At 55.2% G+C, this 20,201-nt stretch overlaps 1 protein-coding gene across 12 annotated transcripts; it reads left to right on the top strand.

Annotated features, from left to right (window-relative positions):
* The first annotated feature begins 5,343 nt into the window (after positions 1 to 5,343).
* Positions 5,344 to 19,812, top strand: CCDC120 (coiled-coil domain containing 120). 12 transcript variants are annotated; one of them, XM_045068356.1, is made up of 15 exons: positions 5,344 to 5,690; positions 7,801 to 7,858; positions 7,992 to 9,566; positions 9,701 to 9,864; positions 10,525 to 10,592; positions 13,048 to 13,147; positions 13,324 to 13,414; positions 13,561 to 13,694; positions 14,408 to 14,548; positions 14,898 to 15,198; positions 15,536 to 15,598; positions 15,869 to 16,043; positions 16,173 to 16,271; positions 17,263 to 18,180; positions 18,681 to 19,812. In XM_045068356.1, the coding sequence occupies exons 7-15, from the start codon at positions 13,366 to 13,368 to the stop codon at positions 18,793 to 18,795; spliced, it is 1,995 nt and encodes a 664-aa protein (XP_044924291.1). In that variant the 5' UTR covers positions 5,344 to 5,690; positions 7,801 to 7,858; positions 7,992 to 9,566; positions 9,701 to 9,864; positions 10,525 to 10,592; positions 13,048 to 13,147; positions 13,324 to 13,365; the 3' UTR covers positions 18,796 to 19,812. The 12 variants fall into 12 exon arrangements, with proteins under 12 accessions (XP_044924291.1, XP_044924290.1, XP_044924289.1 ...); XM_045068355.1 differs by lacking the exon at positions 7,801 to 7,858 and having other exon boundaries at positions 9,484 to 9,566; XM_045068354.1 differs by lacking the exons at positions 7,801 to 7,858; positions 7,992 to 9,566.
* Positions 19,813 to 20,201: the final 389 nt, after the last annotated feature.

Raw genomic sequence — 20,201 nt, 5'->3', positions numbered from 1 at the left:
AGAGAGAGATCACAAGTAGGCAGAGAGGCAGGCAGAGACAGAGGGGGAGGCAGGCTCCCTGCTGAGCAGATAGCCTGATGCGGGGCTCAATTCCAGGACACTGACATCATGACCCGAGCCGAAGGCAGAGGCTTAATCCACTGAGCCACCTAGGCGCCCCTTTCCAACTTTTTCAACAAGGCTCTTTCTCTCTCTCTCTCTCTGGTGCGTATGGGTTCTCATTGCAAGGCGACTGTGGAATGGGATTAACAGAAAATATGGAGGGAAAAGAAGGCAATTGGAGGGTGACATTGGGGATGTCTAGAGACAGATGTGAGTGGAGATCAAAGGTGGCTTGGGGCGAGGTTGGGATCTATTACAGGACAGTTTGTAGGCAACTAAAGGATTACGTGAAGGGCTTCAGGAGGAATTGGGGCTACTAGAAGCAAGTTTAAGAGTGCAGGCGGGAGCCACTGAAGGGTGAACTGGGAATACCATTGGAGGATTGGAAGGGACTATGGGAAGTTGGTGAGTGATTAGAGACAAAGTCCGGTCTTCTGTAAAGTTATTATGTTCACTCTCATACGATGGTGTGATCAGCTGACTAATGGCTCCCCAAAATATGTCCATGTCCTAATCCCTGGTACCTGTGAATATTACCTTGTGTGGCAAACAATGCGTTGCAGATGTGATTTAATTACGAATTTTGAGATGGGGAGATTATCCTGGATTATTTTAATAGAATCTGGTTGTAATCTCAAGTGTCCTTATAAGAGAAAGGCAGAGGCAGCTTTGATAGAAAAGGAGAAGGCAGGGCTGCCTGGGTGGTTCATTGGGTTAAACATCTGCCTTCGGGTCAGGTCATGATCCTCGGGTCCTGGGATTGAGCCCCGCATTGGGCTCTCTTTCTCCCTCTCCCTCTGCTGCTCCCCCTGCCTGTCCCTCTGCAAATAAATAAATGAAATCCTAAATAGAAGAGAAAGAAAAGGAGAAGGCAATGTGACCACTGAGGCAGAGATCTTAGCGATGCAGCCACGAGACACAGAATGAAAGCAGCCACCAGAAGCGGGAAGAGGCAACAAGAAGATTCTCCTCCAAAGTCTGCAGAGAGAGTACAGCTCTTCTGACACCTTGATTTTGACCCAGTGAAACTGATTTTGGGTTTTGGGCCCCCAGAACCGTGAAAGAATACAGTTCTTATATTTCAAGCTGTCAAGTGTGTTGTAATTAGTTATAGCAGCCACAGGAAATAAACACAGATTTTGGTGCATTCATGCACACAGATTGTGGCTTTGTCCTAGTCTGCTTGGGGTGTCCTAATAGAATACCACAGACTGGGCACATTAAACAACAGAACTGTATTTTCTCACCGTTCAGGAGGCCAGAAGTCTGAGACCAAGGTGTCATCTGGATTCATTTCTGATAAGGTCTGTCGGTCTCACAGGCAGATAGTTGCTTTTTGTTGTGTCCTCACATGGTCTTTTCTTTGTGCACACACACTCCTGGTTTTTATTTATTTATTTTTCTTTTAAAAAGATGCTATTTATTCATTTGACACACACACAGAGAGAGAGAGAGAGAGAGAGAGAGAGCAAAAGCAGTGGGGAGAGGCAGAGGGAGAAGCAGACTCCCCACTGAGCAGAGAGCCTGATGCGGGGCTCGATCCCAGGAACCTGGGATCACGACCCAAGCCAATGGCAGATGCCCAACTGACTGAGCCACCCAGGGGCCCCCTTCCTCTTTTTTTTTTAAATTTATTTGAGAGTGAGTGTGCATGCATCAGGAGGAGGGGCAGAGGGAGAAGGAGAGAGAAAATCTCACGCAGACTCCATGCTGAATGCAGAGCCTGACCCGGGGCTTGATCTAACGACTCTGAGATCATGACCTGAGCCAAAATCAAGAGTCATATGTCCAACAGACTGAGCCACCCAGGCACCCCAATCCTTTTTATATATATACAAGCAGAAAACTTAGTTGAACTATGTCCTATAGTTGTGTGAAAAGCAGAGCTTCTCAGTGATGATCTTGGATATTCAGCTGAGGAGATTTCCAAGGAATGTGTCAGAGGTACTGCTTGATTCTTCATACTGCTTTTAGTAACATGTGAAAGGAAAGAGATAAATTGAGGGAAGAACTGCTATGCAAAATGGATCCAGGATTTGGTGGTCTGGAAACTTCTCTGGCTGTCCAGATTGCAGAAGATACAGAATTTAGGAGATTTACTTTCAGCTAAGTATGCTCTGGAGAGAGAACCAAAGGTATGGCTGGACAGCCTTTTGCTAGTACTAAAGAGATTAGATGTGTGACTCATGGATCCTCTCAACCATTTCAGCGGAAGTCTGGAATGAGGATGGAACCTTCCATGAAGGTTTTGTGGAAGACTCTTTGGTCTACTGGTGTGAATCCTTGGGACTTCCATGAAAACCCACAAAATTTTTGAGGATGAATGTTATACTGACAGAAACACTGGCCCAGTTGGCTTGCGAGAAATGGAGATAGGATGAAATGAAGGAAGGATGTTGGACTCCCAAAATTCGACTGGAAGGACACAGGGCTAAAGCTACTTAGCAGCAAACATGTGCTACCCTTCAAAAGAAAGGATTAATGATTCTGAGGGCAGAGTGATGGGCCCAGAGGTGGAGCCCCACGTCACTGTGAATTAGTCTCAGGTCTTGAAACCTAATGGAACGTGCTCTGTTGGTTTTCGAAATTACTTGGGACAGTGACATCTTGTTTCTGTCCATTTTTTCCCCCTTTTGAATTAAGAATGCCTACAACTCCTATCTTTTTTTTTTAAAGATTTTATTTATTTATTTGACAGAGAGAGATCACAAGTAGATGGAGAGAGAGGCAGGCAGAGAGAGAGAGAGAGAGGGAAGCAGGCCCCCTGCTGAGCAGAGAGCCCGATGCGGGACTCGATCCTAGGACCCTGAGATCATGACCTGAGCCGAAGGCAGCGGCTTAATCCACTGAGCCACCCAGGCGCCCTACAACTCCTATCTTATGTCTGTCCCACCACTGTGTTTTGGGGACAGATAATTACTTTCTAGTAGCACAAGCTGGGTGATGGAGAGGAATTTTGCCTCAGGTTGGATCATACCCAGAGTCTCACTTATACCTGACTCAGATGATAAAATTTGGAACCTTTGGGCTGATAAAACTTAAGTGAGGGAACGCCTGGGTGGCTCACTTGGTTAAGCAGCTGCCTTTGGCTCAGGTCATGATCCCAGCGTCCTGGGATCAAGTCCCACATCGGACTCCTTGCTCCGCAGGGAGCCTGCTTCTCCCTCTGACTCTGCCTTCCACTCTGTCTGCGTGTGCTCGCTCTCGCTCGCTATCTCTGACAAATAAATAAAATCTTAAAAAAAAAAACAACAACAACTTAAGTGAGATTTTGAGGGGCTCCTGGGTGGATAAGTTGTTAAGCATCTGCCTTCAGTTCAGGTCATGATCCCAGAGTCCTGAGATTGAGCCCTGCGTCGGGGCTCCCTGCTCTGCAGGAAGCCTGCTTCTCCCTCTCCCACAACCCCTGCTTGTTTCCCCTCTCTCGTTGTGTCTTTCTCCGTCATATAAATAAATAAAATCTTTTGTTAAAAAAGTGAGATTTTGAAGTTGAGTTGATGCTGTAGTGGATGAAAGTTGGGGGTATTGGGATGAGGTACATGTATTTTGCATGTGGGGTAGATGTATATCTTTGGGGACCAAAGAGTATAGTGTTGAATGATGCCCCCCCAAAGATATGCACATCCTAATTCCTGGAACGTGTGAGTGTACTTTAGATGGCAAAAAAAAAAAAAAAAAAAAGGAAAGGAAAAGAAAAGAAAAAGGACTTTGCAGTTTGCAGATGTGATTACGATGAGGATTTTGAGATGGGGAGATTATCCTGGATTATCACTATCACGAGGGCCCTAACTGTAATAACAAGTGTCCTTATAAGGGGAAGCAGAGGCAGAATTCAGAGATGGAATGGATGGCAATTGCCACCATAGCAGAGATTGTACTGATGTGGCTACAAGCCAAGGAATGCTGACAGTCCCCATTGTAAGAAGTGGTGACAAATTCTCCCGTAGAGCCTCTGGAGGGATTATGGCCCTGCTGGCACCTTGACTGTGGTCTTCTGGCCCCCAGAACTGTGAGAGAATACATTTCTTAGGTAGTAAGACACCAAGTATGTGGAAATTCATTACAGCAGCCACAGGAAGCTAATGAAAATGGCTTGGGGTGGATTTGGTGATTGTTGGAGGGATGATGCTCAGAGATTATTAGAGACACTTTGAGGGGCGCCTGGGTGGCTCAATAGGTTAAGCATCTGCCTTCAGCTCAGTTCCTAATCTCGGGGTCCTGGGATCCAGCCCAGCATGGGTGGGGGGGGGGAGTCCCTGCTCAGCGGGGAGCCTGCTTCTCCCTCTCCCTCTGCTCCTCCCCCTACTTGTGTTCTCTCTCTCTCTCTCTCTCAAATAAATAAATAAAATCTTGAAAAGAAAAAGACAGTTTAGGAGCTGTCATAATTAGGAGCCATTGGAAAGTGTCTGGGGATTGTTGGAGCCATCAAAGGGAAGACTGAAGGGGTTTGGTGGGTCACTGGAAGGTGGTTTGGAGGTGTAGTTGGAAGACTGGGAATGTAAATGAGGAATGTTTACAGATAACATTGGGGACTATTATAGGGAAGTTTAGGGTGTAGTTGGGAGTTTTGGGAGGGTGGTTTAGGTGGTATGGAAAAAACTGGGAGACTTTTTGTGGGTATGGTTGCATGTAATTTAAAACAAGGTTGGGTATAGTGATCATTGAAGAGTGGTTTGGAGGCATAGTTTGTGCTGCAGAGTATGGTTGGGAGGATACATGGGGAGCGATTTGGGGTCCATGGGGGTGTTTTCAGTGCATACTGGGGGTGGACGGGAGAGTGACTTGGAAGTGCTCTTTGGAGGTTAATGGTTTCATGGCTGATTGCAGATGGTTTAGGGGAACAGGTTGGGGGGTAGTGAAGGGTAGTTTATTCCTACAGTTCGGGAGTCCACGGAGGTTGGATTGGGGGTACTGCTTGGGATCAGTGGATCATAGTTTGGGGATGCAGTTGGGGGGATGATGGAGGGTGGTTTGGAGACACACAAGTTTAGAGGACAGTTTAGAGGTGTGGTGGTCACTGATAAAAGGCAGTTTGGGGTACTGATTGGGGGTCCTTTGGGGGGTGACTTGGAGTGAGGGGCGCCAGTCCGATTGCGGAGGGAGCGTGGCCTCCATAGGAGAGCGCTCCACCACCCCTCGAGAAAGCGTGTGCGCACGCGCTCCCAGCTGGTTCGCTCCTAGCGCTCCGAGGGCAGGAAAATCGAAGACCCAAACTGGCGCCTGCGCACTAGGTCTCCGCCGCTGCTGTGGTCTCGCGCCCCGCCCCCCGTCCCCCCACCTCCCCCAGGCTCGCGCTCAGCGGCGGCTGTGTCGGTGCCGCCGGGAAGGGACGGACCCGAGGTGAGGGTCGGGGGGGCCGGGGTCCACCGGCCGCGGCCGAGCCGGCGCGCCTCTCCCCCCCCCTCCCCGCGCCCCCCGTCTGGCCCCCACGGCTAACAGTCGCGCGGCCGAAGGCGGCCCACGGGCAGGGCGCGGAAGGGGGAGTAAGCGCGAGGCCGGGACGAGCGGGGGGCTGCGAGGGAGGGGCGCGCCCACCACCCCTCCTGGCCTGCAGCGACCCCGCCTACGTCGCGGGACGCGGACCTTCGGTGAGTAACGCCAGCTTGGAGAAGAAGGGAGGAGACAGGGCGGGGTGAGGGCTCGGAAACCCCAACAGGGGATGTACTTGCGCGCGCACCCGCGACCTCTGACCCTGTGGTTTCACTCCAGACCCCTACCTGACCTGACTACATCTTTTTTTAACCTCGAGCTCTGGCCAGTCTTGGCCCCAGGACCTCCGATCTCACCCCCAACCTAACCATATTCTGGCCTGGCGTGATCCTCAATCCCTGTTTTGTTCCCTTAAACCCAGCCCTGACCCCAAACCCCACCCAGTTCTGTTCTCGGGATCCTTGGTCTGCCCCTGCTCCATCTCTGAAGCTCATCTTGCCTTGTCCTGATCATCCCAGTTTCTGGCCTGATGCTTGACCTGTCTGTTCCCTAAACTCTTGTCCAGCCCCTGATCCCCTTCCAGTCATGTCCTGTCCCCCTAAGCGCAGTCTGATCCAGGTCTGTCTGGATTCCTGATCTCTGATTTCTAAACTTTCTCCCCACCCTGTGCTATCCTCCTGGTCCCCTCCTGACTCCCCATCTCCCTCCTGGCCCACCCCCTTTTGACTGTCCCTCTGTTTCCTGCCCTGTCCCTGCCCCCACCCCTGTGCTGTTTTCCCCTGTCTTCTCTTGTCCTATCACTGTCCTCATTCCTCTCCTTATTCTGTCCCAGTCTTTTCCTGTTCCTTACCTCCATCCTGAACCGGTCCTTTTCCCTCTCCCCTTCCTTGACCACCATCTTGGCCTGTCCCCCATCATGTCTTCTGACTACCATTCTATACTGACCCTCCCCTGCTCTTTTGTTCCTTGCTGCTCTCTACGTTTTCCTCTGACCCTTGTCCACAACCTCACTCCATCTCATCCCCTGGCCAGTGTCTTGGCTCCTTCTCTGTCCTGCCTCCTGTCCTCCATCCTATGATGACTCTGATTCTGTCTTGACCCCTACACTCCTTCCTGTTCTCTTCCTTCCTCCCCTCCCAACTCCAGGCCCTTGTCCTACCCCTCAACACACCCCTCCACCCTGTTTAGATCTCCCTCTTCCTAACACCCACTTTCCATGTCCTCTCAGCCCAGAAGAACTAGGGTCCTGTTATACCCTGCCCCTCAACTTAGAGGTTCTACTATTTCCATGATTGCAAGTTCATCCCAAATGCTTCTCTTAGTATGAGCAAGAGCAAACAGCCTTGGCCCTGTGTGGCTAAGGGAGTTTTCATATGTGATGCCCTTCACCCTCACCCAGTGATCTCACACACGGCTTGCATTTGTCTCCCTGCCCCAGGAGGGCATGTAACTATTCCTATGTCCCCCCACCCTACCCAAGTGTGAAAGAACATCCTAAATTATTCAGTGACTCTCTGGGAGTCTGTGAGGTCTGGATCATGTTTCCAGCCTGGCTAGGTTGGGGGCTGCCCCATGTCAAGGTGGGGGGTGTGGTGAGCAAACATACAGGGTTGGGAGACTCAGGAGTATGTGTGACTCTTCCGTGTCATGTTAACCCCCACGTGCTAGTCCTGATCCTGGGTGTGCATGATCTCTGCTTTCCTGGCCTGAAAAAATCCATTCCAGGCCAGAGGCTTCAGGGCTTGATGGGGGTGGGATGGGGGTCAGAGGGGTTCTATCCCCCCCTTTCTCTGCTGTAAGCAATACAAATTTCGATGCTAAGTCCATCCCGTCTGTGTGTGTGTGTGTGTGTGTGTGTGTGTGTGTGTTGGGGGCATGTGTGTCGCTGGGTGTTAGAATTAGTCCTATCCTGTAGTGACAATAACAGCTAGAGCAATACAAGTTTCTTTCACTGAATCTCATTGATTCTGAGGACAGGCAGGGAGAATTTGGATAGCAAGAAGGTAACATGTTATTCAATTGTGTTTTGTTCCTGCGTTTGTCACAGAGAGTAGTAACAGCTTGAATAATGAGATACTGGACCCCTCTCATTTATCTGAAACACTTATCCAAACCTATTTTTTTTGAGCCCAATGCGAGGCTTGAACTCATGACCCTGAGATCAAAACCTGAGCTGAGATCAAGAGTTAGACGCTTAACCAACTAAGCCACCCAGGCGCCCCTGTCCAAACCTACTAATAACAACACAAGCATTCTTCATTGTTCCAGCATCTGTCTAGCACCTGACTTCTGAGAGGGAGCGCTCGGATAATTCAGACAGTGAAAGGTACCAAGTTATCTGAAGAGGTGTTTTGTTTGTTTGTTTTTGCATTTTACATAGTGGGGAGGGTTCAGATGATGAGGGATAATGGCTCCAACTAAAAGATATATTCAAATCGATTCATTTCCTTGAACTCTAGTGGCAGGAGTTGGAACAGTAAGAGGACTGTGTTGTGTGAATATATTTGGTTCCTGCATTTTGCCTGGTGAGTAAGGGAAGCTCAGAGAGTATGGGACCCCAATTCTATCTCAAAGGTGTATCCAGATCCATTCAGTTCCTGTATGTGGATAGTGAGCTTTTGGAGAATGTGTCTGAATAGGTTTGGTTCCTGCATTTTTGATGTTGAGTAGCTAGAGGTCTGATAATGATGGAAAACAGCTCTTTTCAAATATGTCTGGTTTGATATTTAGGGAGGGTTCGATGTCTGGGTGATAAGTAGGGAGGCTGTGGAGGCTGAGGGATACCAGCTTTGTCTCAGCAGTGCATCTGCATACATTTAGTTTCTGATTTTGGATAGTGAAGAGTTTGGACACGCTTATTTGAGGGAAAACAGCTCTGTTTGAAATTTATCGGCTGGAGCTGGGAGTACCAGCTCTGTCTCTCTCTCTCTCTCACACACACACACACACACACACACACACACATATATGATTCCCAAGTTTGGATTGGGAGGAATATTGTAATTATGACAGCCAATATATATTGAGCACTTACTTACCAAGGGCCAGTTACTATCCTAAACAATCTTTAAGTGTCTTAATTCATGTCACGCTCACAATAGCCCTGTGAAGTGCATATTGTTGTCAGCACCCCTGTTTTCCAGATGAAGACATTGAGGCACAGAGAGGATAAGTGACTTGTCTGGGCAGCCACATAGCCATAAGTGGCAGAGCAGGGTTGAATCCCAGAGCCATGGTTTCCTACCCCTACAGGCCACATGGGGCTCAAGTCCCGGGTGTGGTGGGATCTGGAGGTTGGCCATCTTGCAGGACGACGATGTGTGTGGGTGATTCTACCCCACCTGTTGGCCTGGCCCAAGAGGCCCAATTACCTGGTCTCCCCTCCTTACTCCTGCCCTAGCCCATCTCCACACGGGATTATGATTGTTGTCATTAACAGACATTAATGACGTGGTGTGAGTTTCCTTGTACTTTGAAACGCCTTCCAAAGTGATTCTGGTCTCTGTTGGCCTTGGAAATGCTGTTTACCCATTTTACAGATGAGGATAGCTAAACCTTGGTCTGCATTGCCAGCCAGATACCCTTGGCCCTCACAGCTCTGGTTTTATAAGTGTCCCTCTTCCCAGTGTTCTTGCTGTCCCCCAAGAGGCAGGAGAGAGGCCTTGGCTGAGGGGACACTCCCCATTGACACTCAGCCACCCACCTTATGGCTGCTGCCTCCACCAGCCCTAGGCAGTGGGGGCGGGGGAAGGGGGCGGATGAAAGGAGCCTTTGTGTCCTATGCCAGAAATCTCACTCCCAGGAAGAAAGGTGGGCAGGGTGGCAGGAGGCCTTGCATTGCGTGTCTACATATGCGGGGCAGGGCATTGCTGGCACAGTGCTCCCCTCCAGGCTTGGCCCCCCTACCAAGTGGGGAGGGAGCTTTCCTCACTCTGCTCTTTCACATCACAGCATGGGCTGCTGCAGGGGCCCTGGTTGGGCTTGGGCCCTGAGGTCACAGAGCAGATGGTCCCAAATGGAGCACAGGATGTGTGGTATGTGCCGGGGCAGGCCAGAGCCCTCAATTTCCTTGACGCCCGGCCAGAAATGCTCAAGGGGGAGGGGTGGGGCAGAACCTGCCTGGATGTGAAGAAGCATGAGCCCCCTCCCCACTTTTCCTCCCTTGCAGGAGTAGCCCCTGTCCACCTCCAGCCCAGGACCCGGCCCCCCAAGTTCTGAGTCCACCTGCTCTTATGCATCTGTGATCAGAATCAGGCCTCCTCACCTCTCCGAACCCCAGCTTCCACATCTACGAGCTGGCTATGAAGAGCTGGGTCTGCGTCATCCTCCCAGGTTTGTAGGGAGCGGTAGGGGTGAAAATGTGCATGATGTGGTCAGTTGGCTGGGATGATTTCTTCTGGAGATGCAGAAGGTGGTAGGGTCTTGACATCCCAGTCTTTCCTTGGAGAAGCTGGCCTCCTCTGTCCTGAGTTGGGCAAACTGTTACCCCAGTGAGGGTGGCAGTTGCCCCAAGACCTTCTCCCACCTGTGCCTTGCCCTGGGAAGGAAAGGTAGGGGCCTCAGGCACGTGATGCTTGCTGCCTAGAGATACACACCCGATTTATACACGTGTGCTTAACAAGTCCCCAGAACTCCGTCCTCAGCTCCCAGGCAATGCCCTTGGGTGGGCAGGGTCTGATGTGGGCTCCTGGGTAGCACTAGAGGCAGCTCCACTCCCACGACCCTTGGCCCCTCTTCCTTTGTTCTCTACTAGGTGACTGGGGTGAGCAGGGACATCTGGGCTCTTTTCTTGGTCATGCTGAACGCCCTGAAGGGACCTGGCCCTGAGATTGTCCCTGAGGGTGTCCTGAGCCCTGGTGACAGGCAGGCAAGGGTTAAGAGGTATGGGCTGGCCCAGGCCCTGGCCAGGTAGGCTGGGCTATTGCCTAGTGGGAGGCGGCCTAGGCATCCGCCACCGTGCTCACCGCTCACTGCCACTACCATCTGGAACAGGGCCTGATTGAGACAACTATTTTTTCTTGAGGTACCTGAGGCCACCCCACCGCACCTCTCCGGCGTTGGTGAGCACCTGGGAACAAGGGGCCTGGGGCGGGGTGGCAGGGAGAAGGGTGTAGGGTGTACTGAGCCTTCCCCTGGGAGAAAGCCAGGTCTGTGTGAAGAAGGAGGGCCTGAGTAGAGGAGTGAAGCCCCAAATGTTCGATTTCCTCTCGTGGCATGAAGCCGATTCCTTGCCGGAAATGAATGAGGAGAAAGGATGGGGGAGAAGAGAAGCCAGAGTCCTCCTTCTCCACTGTCCCCCTACTTCCTCTCCCCCTTTCTCCCCTGGGGCGTAGCCTCTGCCTTCCTGCAACCCCGGGGCCCTGGGGGAAGCCCAGACAGGGCTATTGAGAAACTGCTTCCCGACACCTGCCTGCCCCCGCTCTGTTCACCCAGAGTGGAGGCTGGGAGGGGCTCTAGGGCAGTGTGGGGAGCAGTCCCAGACACTGGGAGTTTGTATTTGCCCCGCTAGTGGCAAGGTAGGGAAATGGGGGGTCCCCACTGAGGTGTTAGGGTGCCACCCAGGTGAGGTGTCTTGGTTGTAAACAGTCATTACGGCCAGGCCAGGAATTTCTTTCTCGGCTGTGGTGTCAGAAGGGCAGACCTGAAAAACCTGCTGGGCCCGCCTCTGGGTGTGTGTGTGGGGGGTACCCTCTCAGCTCTCCTGCTGCGGCCCAGCCTGGGACAGGAGTCAGGGGCTGGGGGGAGGGAAGTTAGGGAAGGGGACTGCTGGGATCCTCCTTCGATCCCTGTCTAGGTGGGGACAGGGCAATTCTGGACCCCAAGGCAAATGTGCAGAGGGCAGGCAGGCAGAGGCTTAGGTTTGGGAGCTGGCTGTGGGGGTGTGGGGCATTGACCCTGTGTCTAGCCTACCCAGTGACCCCGTGACTCAGGCCCTAGCTATGTCCCCGAGGTCAGGCTGGCAGGGTGGAGTCGGGGTTCCTGTCTAGACCCCATGGTGACTTCCAGGATGCCATAAGCTCCCAGGGAGGGAAAGCTCAAGGCAGCCAGCATGGGATGTGGGACCTATCCTGGTGAATGGGCCCACCGGGGAGGAGTTGAAGTTCCTGTTAGGGTGGAGCCCTGGGAGAGTGCCTCAGACTCAGCTGGGAGCTGGGGAGGAAGGAGCTCCGGGAGCTTTGGGGCCCAAGAGGTTGAGCCCGGACCTCAAGGAAGCTCTGCCATGCCGGGCAACGTCAGGCCGCTTCAGAGTACATGCTGCTGCCTGGCTGTGCAGAAAGGCTCTCAGGTCTGACCCCTGTCCCTGAAAGCGAGGACAAGGGGCCACCGTTTGCCGGGAGCCGGTAGCAGGCCTAGTGGCCCTATGTTAACAGTTTGGCCGCATTCCACAGCAGATAGACAGGGAGGGGCTCGAACCCCTCACCTCCTTGGCTGCCTTGGTCTCCACCAGACCTGGCCCCTGCAGCAGGACAAGCTGGGATGAGGAAGGGAGGAGACCTCTGTGGCCTCGTGAGGCCCTCCCAGTTTACTGCCGCCCGCCCGAGGTCAGGCCAGGTGGTGGAAGGTGATGTCACCTGGCTCCCCAGCTGGGGAATGAGCAGGATGTGGGAGGGAAGGAGCAAACTCCAGAGGAGGGGATGAGGGCAGGGCTGGCGGCCAGCCAAGGCAGGCTCTGTGGTCAGCCAGGGTGTTTGGGGGCAGAGAAGGAAGCAGGAGGCAGGAGGCTTGTTATCTACAGCTGTGGACTTTCCAGCAGGGTGACTCCCTTCTGCCGGTACAGGACTAGAACTGACTGGGGTGGGCACAGGGACTGGAGGGGTCGCGGGGCTAAGTGAACACTCTCCCTGTAGCATCGGGGCCACAGGATGGAGTCGGAATGAGTAGAGACCCACAGATCTGGGCTAGATCCATATCTCAGCTCCCTTGGCATTCTCTCACTTACGTGACAGCCATTCATTGAGTGCTCACTGCTGGCTCAGGAGTGTTCTGAGTGCCAGAGATATGGGGAAAACAGGACAGGTATGTTTCTTGTCCTTGTGAACGTGCAGGGGAGGCACAATCTCTTATTGGACAGCAGTTGTGAGGGGACCTGGGCAGGGGCCCACCTCTGGAAGTGACATGCAAGTCCCCGTGTGTAAGCTTGCCCCCTGGGGCCGGAGGGGGAAGACATGGCAAGAGTGTTCCAGATAGCAGCCGCAGCCTGGGCAAAGGCCCTGAGGCCTGCTGGGCTGGGAGCTTATGAGGAATTGATGGGCTTGGGGCAACTCCAGCTAAGGAGGGTCAGGCCCAAGGGGTGGGCCTGGGCCGCATCCTTAGCCAGTGGGCAGGTTATTTACCCCTCTGTGCCTTAGAGTCCTCATCTCAGAAATGGGGGCAGTGATCACAGAACTGCTGTCAAAGGGTGGTTGGAAGATTGGGTGTGGCAGGGAGGGTGACTGTTCCAGGACCCAGGTACTTCATTAGTGCCCACCGTTGTTAGAGTTGGTTGAATCTGTACAGTTTATTCTCCCTCCCTAGGCAGGACTCCTGACTGCGGCCCATGGGCCTCTGAGGAGGCGTCGTAAGTCCGCCTAACTCCCCACGTGCTGTGCATCCACTCAATGGGAAGGGGACTAAGGTACCAGGGCCCAGTGGGGCCAGACACGGATACGGATTCTGAGAGGGCAGGTTGATCAGGCGGGCAGGGTCAGGGTTCCCCTTACTCCCAGCTGGGGTGCAGGGCGTTGGGCAGGGGCAGGGGTTGGGGGAAATGCGGGATGCACTTCCTTAACAGCTCCTGTGCATCACTGCCAGGCCTTGTCCAGCCATCAGCCACGGCCTCTCCACAGCACCAGGATGGAAGTCAAAGGTCAGCTGATCAGCTCGCCCACCTTCAATGCCTCAGGTGGGTGGTTGGTTCCCCTTCTCTGCCTCTGCCCCCATGTCTGAGTCACCGCCTGCCTACTTTGAAAGGGTTGGTCCTTGGCCCCACAGCTGTGCCAGGATGCCCTGGCTGATCTTTGCCTGGAACTTTGCTCCCTCTGTGTCCAGCTGCCCTGTTCGGAGAGGCTGCCCCCCAGGTGAAGTCAGAGCGTTTGCGGGGGCTGCTTGACCGGCAGCGGGCCCTGCAGGAGGCCCTGAGCCTGAAACTTCAGGAGCTCCGCAAAGTGTGTCTGCAGGAGGCGGTGAGGGCCGGGCCCTATGTCTGGTGGTGGGGCGTGGTAAGGACCCAGAGGCCCTAGGCAGGCAGGTTGGAGTGGTGAGTGCCGAGCCACATGTCTGGGCGGTAGATTCCCTATCACCCTCTAGCTCCTCAAAGCTCAACTTCGATGTCTTAGAGTCAGTAAAATATGGCAGAGCAGGCCCTCAATTCCCTATCAGCAATTTGAAATCCCCCAAACCCTTCTAAACAATAGTCATTTCCAAAATCTGGCAGTAAAACCTGGCCTGAACTAACAAGGGGTGAGTCACCGTTTTGATTTACCCCTCTTGGTGTGAACAGCTACGCAGTTGGCCAGAACCCATAACTGGCCAGAACCCATAACTGGCCAGAACCCATAACGCAGTTCACAGCATGCAGCCCCCGCCCTAAGGGGAGCGTGATGTCATATGCAGTATATAGACCTGTGGCCTTTATGAAAGAGAAGAAGTTCCAGATTCCAGAGCAGGTCTCCTGACCTCCCATGCCCACTGCCCCAGGGATTTGGGCCACCGAGGGGCTGAGAGTCCATAGCACCCCTATTGGGTGGCAAACTGGGAGGGAGGAGGAGAAGTAACAGGCATGGGGTGCTGAGCATTACTGAGCTCCTAGTATGACTAATGTAGCTTCTGTAGTCATTCCTGCTTTGCCCCATTCCCTAGCTAACCCTCGGTAGTCTCTGACCCCTGCCCCTTCCAGGAGCTGACTGGCCAGCTGCCCCCCGAGTGCCCGTTGGAACCTGGGGAACGGCCCCAGCTGGTCCGCCGGCGGCCCCCTGCAGCCCGTGCATACCCTCCATCGCACCCCAACCCAGCACACCACTCCTTGTGCCCTGCTGAGGTGAACAGACGGGCCTGGGGGGCAGGATGGGGGTGGGATGGGTACAGGTTGCTGCCTCAGGGTTGCAACCAGGGGAAGGAGAGGCTAAGGTGAGAAGGGAATGGCTTGAAGAAGGTGCGTTCTGGCTCTGAGGGAGGAGGCTGGGCCTCGTGGTGGTAAGCCTCTCATTCCCTGGAAGCAGAATCTGTCTAGTCCCTCCCCGAGACGGCTCTGCCTCCTGGAGAAATGAGCTCCACCCCAGAACAGGCCCTGCCCCTGCGCTGGCTGGCTCTGCCCACACTTGGGCCCGGGCCTTGGCCCCCTCCAACACTGACACTGGGTCCTGTCCCACCCTCTTGCCCACCTGCAGGAGCTGGCTCTTGAGGCCCTGGAGCGGGAGGTGTCCGTGCAGCAGCAGATTGCAGCCGCCGCCCGCCGCCTGGCCTTGGCCCCCGAGCTGAGCATTGAGCAGCGCCGGCGCCGGCGCCAGGTGCAAGCAGATGCGCTGCGGAGGCTGCACGAGCTGGAAGAACAACTGGGGGACCTCCGGGCCCGCCTCGGCCTCCCGGGGCTCCCCACTCCGCAGCCTCTGGCCCTGGCCCCGGCCCCGGGGGCTCTCATCACCACCCAGGGAGTATGCCTGGGCACACGCCTCGCCCAGCTCAGCCAAGGTGAGCCGGCCCTGTCAATGCCCAAGTGTGGGCATGGGCCGAGCAACGTGGCAGGGAGGGGTAGATGGCCAGTGAAAAGTGGGAGCTGGGCGGAGCTGAAGGGACTCAGCCCGCAAGAGGAGTTGAGATAAATGGGCTCAACAGCGAGGGTGGGGATGCTGGGAACTTGACCAGATGGCACCAAGAAAACCAGGAGCCAAGCCTCAGGTAGTCTTGGATTCAGGTAAAGGTGGGTTCTTGGGAAGGAACGGGCCGGGGAGGAGACCATCCGGGGTTGTAAGGGGACTGCACCCAGGCCTTGCCTTGATGGGCCTGGGTCTGCCCTTCTCACCTGTAGAGGACGGAATCCTGCACTCGGAGAGCAGCTCCCTCTCGGAGTCTGGGGCCAGCCATGATAATGGTGAGGACCTCTGGCTCCCAAACCCACCCTTGCTTTGATGCTTAGCCCCTCCACTCTCTCTTTAACTCCTCCTGAGCCATGCCCCATCCTCGCATGGGGCCCCCGTCTTTCTTGCTTCACGCTGCCCAGCTCCTCATCCCCAGTTCCAGCCTTGTGCTTTAGTTCCCGCCTGTCCTGCTGCTGCTACCTGCTTCACTCCCCCTGCCCCTGCCCACAGCTCATCAGGCCCCCTCTCTTTGACTTCTCCCCCACTTTCCACCTTCCTCCCAGAGGAGCCCCGTGGCTGCTTCCCCCTGGCCGAGCGCCCCTCACCACCCAAGGCCTGGGATCAGCTGCGGGCCGTATCTGGGGGCAGCCCTGAGCGGCGAACCCCATGGAAGCCACCCCCGTCAGATCTTTATGGGGATCTGAAGAGCCGGCGGAACTCGGTGGCCAGCCCCACCAGGTGAGGGTGAACCCCTTCCCTTCCCCGGGAGCCGGGAGGGGGATCCTGAGCCTGGGCGGGCAGGACGGCTTGCTGGTGGTTATGGTGTCTAACCTGGACCCCCACCTGGTCCTGTCTGTTTCTGCTCAGCCCCACACGCTCGCTGCCCAGGAGTGCCTCCAGTTTTGAGGGGCGAAGCGTGCCTGCTACCCCTGTCCTCACCCGGGGCGCTGGCCCCCAGCTCTGCAAGTAAGGGGACTCTGAGGGTGGACTTGAGGACCAGAATAAGTAACTGTTCATTCTGACGATGGGGGGCATTACTAAAGGGTGTGGGATGTGAGAGGTTGGGCTTTGAAAGGTATATTTGGAACAAGTCACTTCCTTTCTCTGAGTCTTGGCTCCTCATCTGTGAGACGGGTATGATATCTGCATCTGGAGGACACTGTGGGCATAGTAAGTTCTGGTTCACATGCACTGAGCGCCTAACACCTGCTGGGAATCCGTGCTCTGCGAGGTGTGACTGCGGTCATTGCCATAAGGTCTTGGCTAGGTAGATGCTGTCATTATTCTCAATCTGTGGATGAGGAGCCTGAGGCACAGAGAGGTTAAGTGACTTGGTAGTAAACAGAAGACCTGGTGTTCAAACCCAGGCTGGTTTGACTCTAGAGTCCATACATTTAATCACTGCACCCTCCTACTTCTCAAACAAATTCTTGCTAAGCACCTGCTTTTCCAGGCTGTGAGTAGAAAGTCCCTATCCTTATGGCACTCGCCTCCTGTGAATCGTGGCTGTGGGGCTGATAGTTCAGGGTGGCTCAGACACGTGGGGGGTGCGGGAGGGCAGAGAATTCAGGAAGTTGGATTCCAGGCCCAGGGCTTAGGACCCTACTTCGAGAAAGCTAGGAGATACACCCTCACAGGGCATGTGTTGGGAAGAGCCCTCTGCTGGCCTTCCTCGGTCAGTTTTCCCCCTCCAGCCCTGCGCACGCTTACATCTCCCTTGGCGCTAACACCCCCCCAATATGTCTTCTGTCCCTCTGCCCCCCAGCGTGGGACAGAACCTCCACTGCCTTTTACATGCCCCCACCTGACCTGTTTATACAAGAGGTCTCTGATCCTGGGCCTCCTTCAGAGATGCACAAGTGGAAGCTCAGGAAGAGGTGGGGTACAGTGGGCCAGGCACTCCGCCTGAGATTTCCGATCAGTCATACTCCCATTACCCCCACCTCTGTGTCCCCAGACCGGAAGGCCTCCATTCTCGCCAGTGGTCTGGCAGCCAGGACTCCCAGATGGGCTTCCCCCGGGCAGACCCTGCCTCCGACCGTGCCTCCCTCTTCGCAGCCCGCACCCGTCGCAGCAACAGCTCTGAGGCCCTGCTTGTGGACCGGGCGGCCGGTGGGGGAGCTGGCTCCCCGCCTGCGCCCCTGGCTCCCCCTGCCGCTGGCCCCCCGGTCTGCAAGAGCAGCGAGGTGCTGTATGAGCGCCCACAACCAACCCCTGCCTTCTCCTCCCGCACAGCTGGCCCCCCAGACCCTCCCCGGGCTGCCCGGCCCAGCTCAGCTGCCCCTGCCTCCCGTGGGGCTCCCCGGCTCCCACCTGTGTGCGGGGACTTCCTCTTGGACTACTCCCTGGACCGGGGCCTGCCCCGCAGCGCTGGTGGTGGGGCGGGCTGGGGGGAACTGCTGCCTGCAGCTGAGGTCCAAGGACCCCTCTCCCGCCGGGATGGGCTCCTCACCGTGCTCCCGGGCCCACCACCCGTGTACACAGCTGACGGCAGCAGCCCCCTCCTCCGCAGCAAGGACCCCCACTCCCGTGCCACCCGCACCAAGCCCTGTGGCCTATCCCTGGAGGCCGCCGAGGGGCCCGAGGTGCATCCAAGCCCTCTGCTGTGGATGCCTCCCCCCACCCGTGTCCCCCCGGCTGGTGAGCGCAGTGGCCATAAGAACCTCGCCCTGGAGGGGCTGCGGGACTGGTACATCCGCAACTCGGGACTGGCTGCTGGGCCCCCGCGCCGGCCTGTGCTGCCCCACGTGGGCCCGCAGCACCCGCCCTTCCTCCATGCCCGCTGCTATGAGGTGGGCCAGCCGCTGTATGGGGCCCCCAGCCAGGCGCCGCTCCCGCACTCGAGGAGTTTCACGGCACCCCCTGTCTCCGGCAGGTATGGGGGGAGCTTTTACTGACGGGTAGGGGTCTCTGGAGGCAGATGGCAAAGGCATCCAGGCTGGGGAGCAGCCAGTTACGGGAGTTAGTGACTCCCGACTGCGAGAGAACTAGCCGCAGCCTCGCCTCAGGGTCCTGGGCCCTGCCTGACCTGCATGAATCCACGGGGTCTTGGAGGGGTGTCTTGGGCCCTGGCAGCAGCAGCAGCAGCAGCTGTCTACCAAGCTGTAGAAGAATTCTGATATTTGAACAAAACAGTGCATGTCTGCTGAAAATGAGCCTTCAAAGCAGGGTGCTGGGAGGAAGGGCCTCCCAGGCCCCTCGCCTCTCTCTTCTTCCTTTTGCTGTGCCCCCATGCTTGTGAGCCTAAAGGTGCTGTCCTGTGCCTGCCTCCACCTCTTTAACGAGCCTCTTTTCCTCTCTCTCTGTGTCTTGTCCGTCTTTTCCTCTCTTCTCTGTCTTGGCACCCTGTCCGGATTCCTGCTACCCCTTCTAAAGATACTACGCGGACTTCCTGTACCCCTCGGAGCTGAGCTCTCGTTTAAGTGACCTGACGCTAGAGGGGGAGCAGTCTTCCAGCTCTGACCCCCAAACCCCGGGGACACTGGTCTGACCCCTTCTTGTTGTCCCAGGCACGACTTTAGTCGGGAACACACGGCTGACCTCGCTGAACCCCGGGGTGTGATTGCTCAGTCCTGGGGGGGTGCCGACCTGATCTTCCAAGGCCCCTGGCTCCTTGTGGACCCACGAAGGTGTCTGACTCCCTGCTTCCCCTCTTACGCTGTGCTGGGAACTGGGGCCCTCAGCCAGCTGAAAAAAGAGGGGATGGTGTAATGGGGGCTCCAGGCCCCTTCCTCCGTTTCTGTTTACACTTGTGATTTAGGTATTCACTGTCTTCCCCCAACACTAGACCTTTTATAAAAGGGAAACTGTGATCTCGTCCTGGTTGGGTTCATTCCTATCCCCATGCCCAGCCTGTTCCATTTAGGAACCTTCCCCCCCCAAAAAAAAGCCCAGACAATATAGGGTCTCAGGGCCCTGTTCGGGGCAGCCAGGAGACTGGTGTGAACAGAACTCCCTGCCATCCCCCCACCAGGGTAGTTCTTGGAGAGGTGGGCTCTCTGCCCACATTCGGAAGGACTGAAGTCTGGCTAGGGGGCTTGGGTTCATTTTCCTACTCCCAGGCGTGCCCAAGGGAGCCCCAGTCCTTGTCTGCCTGTCTGTGCCCGCTGCCTCTGCCCACAGGTTGAGAATGCCCAGCCTCTGCCCTATCTATCCCGGTCAGGAAGCCAGCCCTGCAGGAGGGCTAAAGGGCAGAGCCGCCGGGTGTGTTGTGTCCTGGGATGCTGCGGTGGTGGAACCTGGCATCGGCTCGATGCCAGGAAAATCCTCAGGTGACGTCTGGCCACAGGCTGCGTCACGTCTTCCTTGGCTTTCTTTCCATCCACCACTTTTTAAACAAATCTACACAAGCTGTGTTTTCTATGATACCTATCTGTGACTTTCTGGAGCTAGGGGTCCCCTGACCTCCTTTACCTGGTGTTAAACTTTTCTTTTTCTACCAATGGATCTGGGCCCGAGACACTACCCACACTGGAAGGGGATTTCTATAATAAATGTGTAAACCGAACCCATGTGTCACTCCGCTGTCTGCCTTGCCTTGGGGGGCCACACCTGTAGTTAAGACCAGGTTAAGATATTTTTATGAATCAGATTATCCAACGAACACTGGGAACAGCCTAATGTCATCAACTTGGGCTTCACTTGCTGTGATGTGGGGCAACAGCTTCGCTGGTCTGTGCTCCAATTCCTTGCCAGCCCTGGACAGGAGCCGTCAGTAATACAAATGATAGGAAACACTCTGCCTTTAACTGCTCTGTGCTCTGCCCCAGAGGGAGCCACTTGGATGAAGGAACGCAGAGCTTCCCTGCTCAGTCTGCATACTTGACAGAAAGAGACCTAGTCTAAGTCCAGCAGAACTGAAAAGCAGAAGGCCACTTCTGGCCCCTGAAGCGCATG

The sequence above is a fragment of the Mustela putorius genome, unplaced genomic scaffold (assembly GCF_011764305.1).
Source record: "Mustela putorius furo isolate JIRA1106 unplaced genomic scaffold, ASM1176430v1.1 tig00003903_pilon_pilon_pilon, whole genome shotgun sequence".
In the NCBI taxonomy this organism is placed as follows: domain Eukaryota; kingdom Metazoa; phylum Chordata; class Mammalia; order Carnivora; family Mustelidae; genus Mustela; species Mustela putorius.
Note: the sequence above shows the minus strand (reverse complement) of the source record. Positions and strands in the feature narration are given on the sequence as shown.